Here is a 13,941-nt window from a genome sequence, read left to right as displayed (position 1 = left end):
TAGTAGGGTGAGGCCGGGTGTTGCAGACTGTTCTAGTGCTTCTGTCAACAACCAAGGAGAAGTGATTTTATGTTGAAGAGAGTGGGGCTTAAGCTGCACCCCTGTCTCACCCTACGGCCCTGTGGGAAGAAATGTGTTTTTTTGCCTATTTTAACCGCACACAGATTTTATGATGTTGTTGTATGTGTTTCCCCCAACACCACTTTCCATCAATTTGTTTAGCAGACCCTCACGACAAAAATTGTGTCGAAGGCTATTTTGAAGTCAACAAAGCATGATAAGACTTTGCCTTTGTTTTGGTTTGTTTGTTTGTTTGTCAATTAGGGTGTGCAGGGTGAATACGTGGTCTGTCGTACGCTAATGTGGTAAAAATCCAATTTGACATTTGCTCAGTACATTGTTTTCACTGAGGAAATGTACTAGTCTGCTGTTAATGATAATGCAGAGGATTTTCTCAAAGTTGCTGTTGACGCATATCCCACGGTAGTTATTGGGGTCAAATTTGTCTCCACTTTTGTGTATTGGGGTGATCAGTCCTTGGTTTCAAATATTGGGGAAGATGCCAGAGCAAAGGATGATGTTAAAGAGTTTTAGTATAGCCAATTGGAATTTGTTGTCTGTATATTTTATCATTACATTGAGGATACCATCAACACAGGCCTTTTTGGGTTGGAGGATTTTTATTTTGTCCTGTAGTTCATTCAAGGTAATTGGAGAATCCAATGGGTTCTGGTAGTCTTTAATAGTTGATTCTAAGATTTGTATTTGATCATGTATATGTTTTTGCTGTTTGTTCTTTGTTATAGAGCCAAAATGATTGGAGAAGTGGTTTAACCATATATCTCAATTTTGGATAGATAGTTCTTCATGTTGTTGTTTGTAGTGTTTTCCAATTTTCCCAGAAGTTGTTAGTCTATGGATTATTCAATTACATTGAGCTTTCTGTTTTACATTTTTAGATTCGATAGGGAAGCTGAGAGGTCAAATATACTGTTAAGGTTTTCTACTGCCAGGTTTACACCTTCACTATCACAGTATAATGTTTTGTCCAGGAAGTTGTGTAAAAGGGATTGAATTTGTTGTCTAATTGTTTTTTGGTAGGTTTCCACACTACATTCCTTCCATCTATAGCATTTCTTAATATTACTCAGTTCCTTTGGCTTTGATGCCTCATGATTGAGTATTGCTCTGTTAAAGTAGTGTGTGATTTTGCTGTGATCTGATAGAGGGGTGTCAGTGGGCTGCCTGTGAACGCTCTGAGAGAGTCTGGGTTGAGGTCAGTGATAAAGTAGGCTACAGTACTACTGCCAAGAGATGAGCTATAGGTGTACCAACCATGGGAGTACCCTAGAAGCCTACCATTGACTATGTATATGCCCAGCATGCAACAGACCTGCAGGAGTTGTTATGTTGTCATAGTTGTGCCTAGGGGGGGCATATGGGGGAGGGAATGCTGTCACACTCCCTCTCTGCCTCTCCTCTCGCTGCCTGTCTCTCTCGTTCTACTCTCTGCCTCTCCTCTCGCTGCTGGTCACACTCCCTCTCTGCCTCTCCTCTCGCTGCCTGTCTCTCTCGTTCTACTCTCTGCTTCTCCTCTCGCTGCCTGTCTCTCTCGTTCTACTCTCTGCCTCTCCTCTCGCTGCTGGTCACACTCCCTCTCTGCCTCTCCTCTCGCTGCCTGTCTCTCTCGTTCTACTCTCTGCCTCTCCTCTCGCTGCCTGTCTCTCTCGTTCTACTCTCTGCCTCTCCTCTCGCTGCTGGTCACACTCCCTCTCTGCCTCTCCTCTCGCTGCCTGTCTCACTCTCTCTCGCTCTCTTCTCTGCATGTCCTCGCTGCCTGACTCTCTCTCTCCTCTCTGCCTTCTTTCTCCTCTCTGCCTGTCTCTCTCTGCCTCTCCTCTCTCTGCCTGTCTCTCTCTGCCTCTCCTCTCGCTGCCTGTCTCACTCTCTCTCGCTCTCTTCTCTGCATGTCCTCGCTGCCTGACTCTCTCTCTCCTCTCTGCCTTCTTTCTCCTCTCTGCCTGTCTCTCTCTGCCTTTCCTCTCGCTGCTTGTCTCTTTCTCCTCTCTGCCTCTTGCTGCCTTGCTGCCTCTCTTCTCACTGCCTCTCTTCTCGCTGCCTCTCCTCTCACTGCCTCTCTCTCCTCTCGCTGCCTCTCTCTCCTCTCTGCCTCTCCTCTCGCTGTCTCTCACCTCTCTGCCTCTCCTCTCGCTGTCTTTCTCCTCTGCCTCCTCTCGCTCTCCTCTCTGCCTCTCCTCGCTGCCTGTCACACTCTCTCTCGCTCTCTTCTCTGCATGTCCTCGCTGCCTGACTCTCTCTCTCCTCTCTGCCTTCTTTCTCCTCTCTGCCTGTCTCTCTCTGCCTCTCCTCTCGCTGCCTGTCTCACTTTCTCTCGCTCTCTTCTCTGCATGTCCTCTCGCTGCCTGACTCTCTCTCTCCTCTCTGCCTTCTTTCTCCTCTCTGCCTGTCTCTCTCTGCCTCTCCTCTCGCTGTCTCTCACCTCTCTGCCTCTCCTCTCGCTGTCTTTCTCCTCTGCCTCCTCTCGCTCTCCACTCTGCCTCTCCTTCTCTTGCTGCCTCTCTCTCTTGCTGCCTCTCTCCTTTCTCTGCCTCTCTTGCTATCTTTCTCTCTCTGCCTCCTCTCGCTGTCTCTCTCTGCTCTGCCTCTCTGCCTCTGCTCTCGCTGCCTGTCTCTTTCTCTCCCTCTCTCCCCTTTCTACCTGTCTGGTTGTGTGATTTATAGCCATGACGTCAGACTAGGGAATCAGGTTGTCTGTGCAGCCTGACAAACACTGGCACCTTGAGGCAAGAGGTGAAACTGCACATCCACTATATTGTAAGCTACAGTACAACCATTGTCTGTTTTTATGCATTTAGGGTGGCATTCTGACTTAAGATCTGGACACTCAACTCAAATTTTCACCCATTGACGTCTGTGAATGATTTGGGTATAAGTACAAGTTGCACACACCTATCTCAACTCTGAAGTGTGTGTGTGTGTGTTCAGTAGCAACATTGCTCAATAAGCGAAGGGATTCAGCCCAGCTGCATTACACCTCCCTTGTACGCCACAGTTCCGTTGTCATGGATACAGAGAGGTGATTAAATCGGTACTAACAAAGCTTTAATTAGTGTTGTCACCCTGGAGAGCGTGTGTCTGAAATCTGCAGAAAGAAGAGGCCATCAACTGACTGATGCACCCAAAATCATCTCTTCTCTCTTTCACTTCTTTAGAAGAAGTTCTGTCCTTTTCACTTCATCCCTCTCTCTTTCATGTTCTTTCACGGTCTCTCTTTTTGTTTCACTTGTTAAGACATGGCAAATCTTGTTTGTCTGTCTCCCTGAAGCTAATGACTTACTTTCTCGTCTTTCTCTCCCTCCCTCATCCCTCTCTCCAGCCCAACCCATCCAATAAACTAGCGATAATCCACATCCTGGGTCTGTTATCTAATCTCTTCACTACGCTGGACATCAGCAAGCAGGAGGACGAATCAGGAGAGGGCACAGCGCCACCTGTCAAAACAGCCCCGCCACCACCAGGACCTAACCCGGTGAGAGACCTCACCATCAACACCCAGGCACACGCCAGCTCAGTGGGAGTGTTTAGCGTTGTCTAGGTTACTCAAACTAATCGGTGTGTGTTCTAGGTGGTGGTGGTCCTACAGCAGGTCTTTGCTCTCATTCAGACGGTCCTCAGCAAGTGGCTCAACGACTCTCAGGTGGTGGAGGTGAGACAAGCACACACTGGACAGACCTATAGTGATGTTTTAATATCTGAAGCATAAAAAAATCTGACCTGAATAAGCTGAAAATGAACAGTTTCACTCTCCCCTATTTCCCTCCCTCCTCCCAGGCCGTGTGTGCTATCTTTGAGAAGTCGGTGAGGACTCTCCTCCATGACTTTGCCCCCATGGTGTCTCAGCTCAGTGAGATGCTAGGACAGATGTACAGTACCATACCACAAGCTTCAGCACTGGACCTCACACGACAGGTACACACACACACACGCTTGAACACACTCACGCCAACACAATACACACGCATCAGAGGCACACAAACACCTTAACCAGTGTGAAACCATCTGTGGTTGTATTTGACAGATGGTCCATATATTTGCCAGTGAGACGGACAACTTCCCTCCCATCAAGGCTCTATTTGAGCTGGTTACCTCGGTAACACTCTCCATCTTCCAGCAAGGTAGGGGGTCCTGCAGGGGAGGGGTGTGAAAAATGTCTGTTTTTCTTTTGGGTGATTTTGATTGACAGGAAACCTGCACACACCTGCTTTCAGCAGCAGGGGAAATGCAATGGATGCATCTCAGTAGTCTAAAGTCCTTGTCTCCTCTCCTTGGAGCTGGACAGTTGAAAACACCTATTGCATCATATTGCAGTGTTTTTAGATGAGTGCAGATGAAGGGGAGGCAATGAGGAGAGGAAGTCACGTTAGATTATTGATATGCATCCTCTGTCCTCCTGTGCTGCTATAGAGAATCAGAAAAGAAAAAGCAATAGAAGGAAGTTCTGTTTTTCACACTGACATTATCCAGTGGTTGTTATCTGAATACAGTCCAGCCCTCTCTTCTCCCTTTTTAGTTGTCCTCTCATTCCCTACTCCCCCTCTTCTGCTTTGACTGTGTTTGATTGATAATGGCTGCCTCTCCTGCTTTCTTGAACTCTTTCTTTCTGAGCAGGTGACCTTAAATGTTACACTGTGGCCTGTATCTTATACAGTATGGTGCAACGTTACAGAATGTTGTTGCAGAACAACGTTCATATAGAAATGTATTGTGTAGAATAGACAGCCCTCTCGGTTTTACAGAACGGAATTGTGTGTGCTCTATACATTGCATTTCTATCTGGGTTGCACCCCACTGAATAAGCCTGTAAGGTTGGGTCTTGGGTCTTGTTTGGAGTCTGGGAACAGTGAAGGGAATGGTTGCCTCCCAAGTGTTCACCTTTTGGGGGGTGGGTGGGGGTAGGGGTCAGGGGTTCTATTGACCCAATCCCAAATCGACCCCCAGCCCCTACCCCCTTGGCACATGGATGGTTGTAAGCCACACAGAAAAATATCATATTGCCTATTGTATGACATTGCAAGCCCCTAGGGTGTATAGTCTAGGAGAGATGCATAGGGGCTTGTCCAGGGGAAGGGGGTAGAGGCAAGGGGTTGATTTGGGACTGGACGCCCCTTTTTCTCTGAAGCGTCACAGAGGTGCCTCCTGGGTTCCCCACTCCAAACCCACTTTTGTTATTTTTAGGTTTGTTCCTTCTCTCGTTACTTTCTTTTTTATCTCCAAATGGAACCCATGTTTTCTCTCTCTACCTGTTTTCTGTTCGTTCAACCGCTCCTGTTTTTCTGAGACTCTTCCAAAGCTTCACACGCCCCTCCTCCCTCTCTCTCCCCTTTGTTTGTTCTTTACTCACGTGTGACAATTATTTCAATGAGATCTTTTCTGTTCTCTTTTCTTTCTACATGACTGTTGAATCGGTTGAGTTGCTGTTTGTATATTATTATTATTATTATTCTCTTTATGATTTGTTAAGTTTCATCTTTATTATATTTTAGGACCCAGGGATCATCCTGATATTGTTGATTCATTTATGCAACTCCAAGCTCAGGTGTGTTTTTGGTTTCTTATTTCATTCACTTTGGGTTTCTCAATCTCTCTCTCTCTCTGTCTCTCTCTCTCGCTGTCTCTCTTTCTTTCTCTCTCTCGCTGTCTCTCTTTCTTTCTTTCTCTCTCTCGCTGTCTCTCTCTCTGTCTCTCTCTGTCTCTCTCTCTCTCTTATTCTCTCTGTCTCTTTGTCCCTCTCTCTCTCTCTCTCTCTCTCTCTCTCTCTCTCTCTCTCTCTCTCTCTCTCTCGTTATCTCTAGCTCTCTCTCTTCTCTCTTTCTGTTTGTTAAAAAGGGTCCTAGGGCGACCCATCATAATGGCAGGGCAGAGAATGGACAGTAGGTGGCGCTATTGAAGGACCGACTGTCTTCTTCAATACTCAGGACTCTAACCAGAAGCTACACCTTTGTCTGAAGATGAGGGAGTTCGGTTCAGAGTTCACCAAGGTCATGTCCAGTAGGCAAAAAACAAGAGAATGTTTTGAAAGGAGGAGGGACAAACTGAACGTGTCCAATAAGAAACATTTTCATGTTCAGTTGTCCTACTGAACACGACCCTGGGATGTAGTTCTAGAGGTCGACCAATTATGATTTTTCAATGCCGATACCGATTATTGGAGGACCTAAAAAGCCGATACCGATTAATTGGACGATTTGTTTTATTTTTTTATTTTGAATAATAATTGTATTAATGACAATTACAACAATACTGAATGAACACTTATTTTAACTTAATATAATACATCAAAATCAATTTAGCCTCAAATAAATAATGATACATGCTCAATTTGGTTTAAATAATACAAAAACAAAGTGTTGGAGAAGAAAGTAAAAGTGCAAATGTGCCATGTAAGAAAGCTAACGTTTCAGTTCCTTGCTCAGAACATATGAAAGCTGGTGGTTCCTTTTAACATGAGTCTTCAATATTCCCAGGTAAGAAGTTTTAGGTTGTAGTTATTATAGGACTATTTCTCTCTATGCGATTTGTATTTCATATACCTTTGACTATTGGATGTTCTTATAGGCACTTTAGTATTGCCAGTGTAACAGCATAGCTTCCGTCCCTCTCCTCGCTCCAACCTGGGCTCGAACCAGGAACACAACAGCCACCCTCGAAGCATCGTTACCCATCGCCCCACAAAAGCCGCGGCCCTTGCAGAGCAAGGGGAACAACTACTCCAAGTCTCAGAGCGAGTGACGTTTGAAACGCTATTAGCGCACACCCCGCTAACTCGCAAGCCTTTTCACATCGGTTACACCAGCCTAATCTCGGGAGTTGATAGGCTTGAAGTCATAAACAGCGCAATGCTTGAAGCATTGCGAAGAGCTGCTGGCAAAACTCACGAAATGCTTATGAGCCTGCTGGTGCCTACCATCGCTCAGTCAGACTCCTCCTACAAATCATAGACTTAATTATAACATAATAACACACACAAATACGAGCCTTTCGGTCATTAATATGGTCGAATCCATAAACTATCATCTAGAAAAACAAAAAGTTTATTCTTTCAGTGAAATACGGAACCGTTCCGTATTTTATCTAACGGTGTTTATCCATAAGTCTAAATATTGCTGTTACATTGTACAACCTTCAATGTTATGTCATAATTACGCAACGAGCCAGGCGGCCCAAACTGTTGCATATACCCTGACTCTGCGTGCAAAGAACGCAAGAGAAGTGACACAATTTCACCTGGTTAATATTGCCTGCTAACCTGGATTTCTTTTAGCTAAATATGCAGGTTCAAAAAGATCTACTTGTGTGTATTGATTTTAAGAAAGGCATTGATGTTTATGGTTAGGTACACGTTGGAGCAACGACAGTCCTTTTTTGCAAATGCGCACCGCATCGATTATATGCAACGCAGGACACGCTAGATAAACTAGTAATACCATCAACCATGTGTAGTTAACTAGTGATTATGATTGATTGTTTTTTATAAGATAAGTTTATTGCTAGCTAGCAACTTACCTTAGCTTCTTACTGCATTCGCATAACAGGCAGGCTCCTCTTAGAATGCAATGTAAAGCAGGTGGTTAGAGCGTTGGACTAGTTAACCGTAAGGTTGCAAGATTGAATCCCCGAGTTGACAAGGTAAAATTCTGTCGTTCTGCCCCTGACCAGGCAGTTAACCCACCGTTCCTAGGCCGTCATTAAAAATAAGAATGTATTCTTAACTGACTTGCCTAGTTAAATAAAGGTGTTAAAAAAAAAATAAAACAGCCAAATCGGTGTCCAAAAATACAGATTTCCGATTGTTATGAAAACTTGAAATCGGCCCTAATTAATCGGTCGACCTCTATGTAGTTCCCAGTGACCTCACTGGTTAGAATCCCAGAGCCACGCCCCTTTTCTGATGTAATTCCAGCCCAGTGCCAATCAAAGCCCAAATTAATTAATATTCCATTAATTAATCAATTCAGGTGAATTGGTTGCCCTCTTTTTTTTATTTTTGTCTTCCTTCTACATTCTTCTTCCTTTAATCTTTGGATAGATCTGATCTCCTCTCCTCTTCCCTCTGTCCCCCTCTCCTCCTCCATCCTGAATGAGTTACTTACAGTATCAGTTGTATTTATCCGTACATGTACTTTACTTACTTATGTTGCATATTCAATCCAACCAGGCCAAAAAAGGGAGGAAAAAATTGTGTATCAGAATGAAATTGATACAAAAGCTACAGAACCATCATTGCCTTTAGTTTGACTTAAGTTTGGAATAATTTTCTATTTTTGTTTTTCTCCAGTTTGTTTGCCGAGTTTGCATTGGAGCAGAGTTGTGTACTTTACTCTATGAATGGTAGTTTGTCGTAGGGAGAGTGGAGTAGTCTAGCCTGGTAGCTTCATCTGTTTACCTGCTATAGACAACTCCTTTCGCCCAACTCACATTAACTCCCCCTCAAGGATTTAAAAACATTGGATTGGTGTAAGAAACACTTTGTCTACACCAATCCAATGCTGTTAAATCCCAGATGGGTAGTGAACGAGATCACACATCAGGGAGAATCAGAATTTGCCTCTTGTTGTTCAGCTCGGACTACAAGTTGTTCCTGACCTTGTGGGTAAACAGCTAAACATGCAATGACAAAGGAGTTGTCTAAAGCAGACAGTTCTGTCTACGAGGCTAGAAGAGTGGTGGTGGGGGGGGGCAGAGAGAGGGTGTACCCATGGAGTAGGGGCACAGACTCCTGCCCTGTGTCATGCCTCTGTCTGCCTCCTACTGTAGGCCCTCAAACGGAAGCCAGATCTCTTCTTGTCTGAGATTCTTGACGTGAAAGCTGTGTTCCATTGTGGTAAGTGTGTGTCTCTTTGCTTCCAACAAGCACACTGATCATTGTGTGTGTGTGTTGCCGCGTCCCTTTTAACACGCACACTGTAAAACTGTTAGAAAGTGTTTAAAGGTCAACTGCCCCTTAGGCCATTTAAATCCAGAGAAGTTGGTTCTATGTGTCATGGATGTGAAATTAGAAACATTCATTCTAGTGTCAAAATTGACTTCAAAGTGTAAATCGGATAAATTTGGACATAAAGTCAGTCTCATACAAAACTGAATTTTGTAAGGGAGTTTGTCACGAGTTACTGGAGGGTTTACGATCATGTTTACTTGCCCAGTGCTCACTAACACGAGAGAAGCAACTGTGCTAATTAAGCTCTATCTTAATGCTGCACGCGCTGTATACAATCACAGCATCCAGAACCTCCAGACAGTGAGACAGACCTGTCCTTTATGCAGCGTATCAGACTGATGTCTGATAGTGTTAATCACGCAAGTCTGCCACTTTTGGGGCAGAATTAGAATTGAGATGATCAGAGCGCACTTGTATCATAACTGCAACCTGTCAATATTCCAAAATCCATTTGCGAGCATCTTGTGTCCCCCGCGACCTGCTTTGTAACACGATTCCCTATGAAACACTGCCAGATAGACACACTCTGGTAATAGGGAGAAAGTTGTAAAAAACACAACATCACTGAAGTTCACGCATTGCCACTCGCCTGTGGTGAACACAGAGTTGGAACTTAGGTAGCAAGTGATTTTGGGCACTGATGAACAATGTGTAGCTTGTACTTTATTTACGATAGTTTCACAGCTTGCAGATTATCAAGTTGTAGACATGTTATCGTTCTCAGAAAAAAAGTTACTTGTGAAATACTGTACCAAACCCCTTAGCGAGATGTAAAATTGACTAAGATCTCTGCAAAAACGTCTAAATTAATGACAGATTTCTTGATTTATCTTAGATTAATTCTGACAATTGATAGGAAGTGACTATTTTGAGGAAGACGCTATGTTGTTGCTACGCTGACTCAGGAGGGACAAACAACAGTACCTGCCAGGGTAGGAGATAATAACACACCCAGATCAAACCACACCACCAAGATCACTCTCGTTTGTCTTCAGTCATGGCCACTTAATGAGCAATCTTTCAAACGAGGCCAAATCAGGAAGAGCAGTCGCCCTTTAAATAGTTTAAATAGTATAGCTTTTGTATTTTTATGTTTCTTTAATGTCTCCCCCCCCCCTCCTTTCTCTCCTGTAGGAGTACTGTCACTCAAATTCCCAGAGGCTCCAACAGTGAAGTCTACCTGCTTGTTCTTTGTGAGTATACACACACACACACACACACACACCCCTCTGTATTTATTTGGACAGTAAAGCTAAACATTTTTTATTTTGCTCTATACTCTAGCATTTTGGATTTGAGATAAAATGTATTTTAGTAAAGAATGTCACCTTGTATTTGAGGGTATTCTAATATATGTTTTGATGTTTAGAAATGAAAGAACTTTATGTACAGTAAACTGCAAATGCATCCAACAAGTTTGTAGTCACAAGCTTGATGTAGTCATTACGTGCTAGGAATATGGGACCAAATACTAAACTTTTGACTACATTAATACACCATAAGTGAATATGTCCAAATACTTATGACACCTTCAAATGGGGGGACTAGATATGCAGGAAAATACCCTCAAATAAAAGGTGACATTCTGGACTTTTGCCTAATTTGATGTTGGAGTATAGTGCCAAGGTTTTAGCTTTACTGTCCAAATAAATACAGAGGGAACTGTATGTTTTTGGTTAACAAAGGTGGATCTTGTTGAAATGTGTACTTAGTTTTGTGGTTCTCTCTGATTGTCCCTGTGTGTGTGCCGTAGACTGAGTTGTTGCCCCGTTGCTCAGATGTGCCCCCAGTGGCCAGAGTGGTGCAGGAGGATGGAAAACTACTCCTGCAGGCTGTACTCGAGGTAAACCTACATGCATCCTCGCTAATGTATTTTAGATGTCCTACTGTATACTGAAACATATCACCTTATTGACTGGTCTTTCCTCTCTCTCTCCAGGCAATCGGGGGAGGTTCATCTCGTAGTCTGATGGACCAGTTTGCTGAGGTGCTGTTCAGTCTCAATAAGCACTGTTTCCCTCTTCTCACTGTGTGGCTGAAAGAGGCGCTGCAGGCAGCAGGCTTCCCCTCCACTAGGGTCACCACAGAACAGAAGGACACCTTCACCCAACAGATACTCAGGTACCACACACACGTACTTGCTCACTCACGTAGGCAATGCTGCGGTTAGCTTTTCTTTCTGTGTCTGACCCCATCTCTCTCCTCCCGCTCTCCCTCTAGAGAGCGAGTCAATAAGCGGAGGGTGAAGGACATAGTAAAGGAGTTTACCCTAGTCTGCAGAGGGCTTCACGGGACCGAGTACGCCGCTGAATACTGACCCTGACCTTGCAACGACTTCCCCAGGCTGGATGCCACGGTACCACAGTACCCACAAACCCCTCAACACTGGAGTTTTCCTTGGACGATTGAAACTAGACCCTCCCCCTAGAACAGAAAACAGCTCCCCATACAGGCCAACCATTAGACAAATGGTGCTCTATCACACCACTCAACGGTCTGACGAAGGCTGCTCTCCTTCTTTCCTCTCTTTCCCCCTATCTCTTTCTCTCCTTCCCTTTTGTGACATCAACTCCCAGCATGTCCTCACTTCACCCTCTTTCTCTCCTTTCTCTCTCTGTTGTTGCATTGGGATCATCTGTGGCTCAGAGGCTGTTTCCCTGCTGTTTCCTGGTTGTTTAGCATCTGAGATGATAGTGGTACTGTACCTGCTGTCAGTAGCTAGCTAGTTTACCTTTGTATCTTTGGAAAGAAAACTAAATAAATATACATTACCAGTCAAAAGTTTGGACACACCTACTCATTCAAGGTTTTCTTTATTTTTACTATTTTCTGCATTGTAGATTAATAATGAAGACATCAAAACTTTGAAATAACACATATATAGAATTATATAGTAACCAAAAAAGTGTTAACCAAATCAAAATATATTTTATATTTGAGATTCTTCAATGTAGCCACCCTTTGCGTTGATGACAAATTTGCACACTCTTGGCATTCTCTCAACCAGCTTCACCTGTAATGCTTTTCCAAAAGTCTTGAAGGAGTTCCCACATGCTGAGCACTTGTTGGCTGTTTTTCCTTCACTCTGCGATCCAACTCATCCCAAACCATCTCAATTGAGTTGAGGTGATTGTGGAGGTCAGGTCATCTTATGCAGCACTCCATCACTCTCCTTCTTGGTCAAATAGCCCTTACACAGCCTGGAGGTGTGTTGGGTTATTGTTCTGTTGAAAAACAAATGATAGTCCCACTAAGAGCAAACCAGACGGGATGGTGTATTGCCGCAGAAAGCTGTGGTAGACATGCTAGGTTAGTGTGCCTTGAATTCGAAATAAATCAGTGTCACCAGCAGAGCACCATTACACCTCCTCCATGCTTCACGGTGGGAACCGCACATGCAGAGATAATCCGTTCACCTATTCTGCGTCTCACAAAGACACGGCAGTTGGAACCAAAAATCTCAAATTTGTACTCATCAGACCAAAGGAAGATTTCCACCGGTCTAATGTTCATTGCTTGTGTTTCTTGGCCCAAACAAGTCTATTCTTCTTATTGGTGTCCTTTAGTCGTGGTTTATTTGCAGCAATTCGACCATGAAGGCCCTGAGTCACAGTCTCCTCTGAACAGTTGATGTTGAGATGTCTGTTACTTGAACTCTATGAAGCATTTATTTGGGATGCTATTTCTGAGGCTGGTAACTCTAATGAACTTATCCTCTGCAGCAGAGGTAACTCTGGGTCTTCCTTTCCTGTGATGGTCCTCATGAGGGCCAGTTTCATCATAGCGCTTGATGTTTTTTGTGACTGCGCTTGAAGAAACGTTCAAAGTTCTTGATGTTTCTGTTTGACTGACCTTCATGTCTTAAAGTAATGGACTGTTGTTTCTCTTTGCTTATTTGAGCTGTTCTTGCCATAATATGGACTTGGTCTTTTACCAAATAGGGCTATCTTCTGTATACCTTGTCACAACACAACTGATTGGCTCAAACGCATTAAGAAGGAAAGAAATTCCACAAATTAATTTTTAACAAGACACACCTGTAAAATTGAAATGCATTCCAGGTGACTACCTCGTGAAGCTGGTTGAAAGAATGCCAAGAGTGTGCAAAGCTGTCAAAGGCAAAGGGTAGCTACTTTGAAGAATCTCAAATATATTTCATTTTTAAAATACTTTTTTGGTTACTACATGAGTCCATGTGTGTTATCTTATAGTTTGTTTTCACTATTATTCTACAATGTAGAAAATAGTATATAAAAAAAACCTTGAATAAGTAGGTGTCCAAACATTTGACTGTTACTGTGTGTGTGTGTGTGTGTGTGTGTGTGTGTGTGTGTGTATATATACATACACACACACATACATACATACATACATACATACATACATGCATACATACATACATACATACATACATACATACATACACACACACATACATACATACATACATACATACATACATGCATACATACAGTTGAAGTCGGAAGTTTACATAAATACATACATACATACAGTTGAAGTCGGAAGTTTACATAGACCTTAGCCAAATACATTTAACCTCAGTTTTTCACAATTCCTGACATGTAATCCTGGTAAAAAAATTCCCTGTCTTAGGTCAATTAGGATCACCACTTTATTTTAAGAATGTGAAATGTCAGAATAATAGAGAGATTGATTTATTTCAGCTTTTGTTTCTTTCATCACATTCCCAGTGGGTCAGAAGTTTACGTACACTCAATTGGTGTTTGGTAGCATTGCCTTTAAATTGTTTCACTTGGGTCAAACGTTTCGGCTATCCTTCCACAAGCTTCCCACAATAAGTTGGGTGAATTTCTGCCCATTCCTCCTGACAGAGCTGGTGTAAATAAGTCAGGTTTGTAGGCCTCCTTTCTCACACCCGCCTTTTCAGTTCTGCCCACACATTT

At 43.4% G+C, this 13,941-nt stretch overlaps 1 protein-coding gene across 2 annotated transcripts in view; it reads left to right on the top strand.

Annotated features, from left to right (window-relative positions):
• The window catches only part of ipo13b (importin 13b), a 53,971-nt gene extending 40,773 nt beyond the window's left edge, over positions 1–13,198 (top strand). For both annotated transcript variants that reach the window (XM_052458710.1, XM_052458712.1), the window contains 10 exons: positions 3,398–3,550; positions 3,647–3,727; positions 3,853–3,990; positions 4,100–4,196; positions 5,565–5,617; positions 8,836–8,902; positions 10,151–10,209; positions 10,770–10,859; positions 10,956–11,137; positions 11,237–13,198. In XM_052458710.1, the coding sequence (XP_052314670.1) occupies positions 3,398–3,550; positions 3,647–3,727; positions 3,853–3,990; positions 4,100–4,196; positions 5,565–5,617; positions 8,836–8,902; positions 10,151–10,209; positions 10,770–10,859; positions 10,956–11,137; positions 11,237–11,333 (1,017 nt within the window). In that variant the 3' untranslated portion in view covers positions 11,334–13,198. The remainder of the gene's footprint in view (positions 1–3,397; positions 3,551–3,646; positions 3,728–3,852; positions 3,991–4,099; positions 4,197–5,564; positions 5,618–8,835; positions 8,903–10,150; positions 10,210–10,769; positions 10,860–10,955; positions 11,138–11,236) is intronic.
• The last annotated feature ends 743 nt before the right edge of the window (positions 13,199–13,941 follow it).

This window comes from Oncorhynchus keta, chromosome 1 (assembly GCF_023373465.1).
Source record: "Oncorhynchus keta strain PuntledgeMale-10-30-2019 chromosome 1, Oket_V2, whole genome shotgun sequence".
In the NCBI taxonomy this organism is placed as follows: Eukaryota; Metazoa; Chordata; class Actinopteri; order Salmoniformes; family Salmonidae; genus Oncorhynchus; species Oncorhynchus keta.
This window is presented reverse-complemented; position numbering and strand designations above follow the sequence as displayed.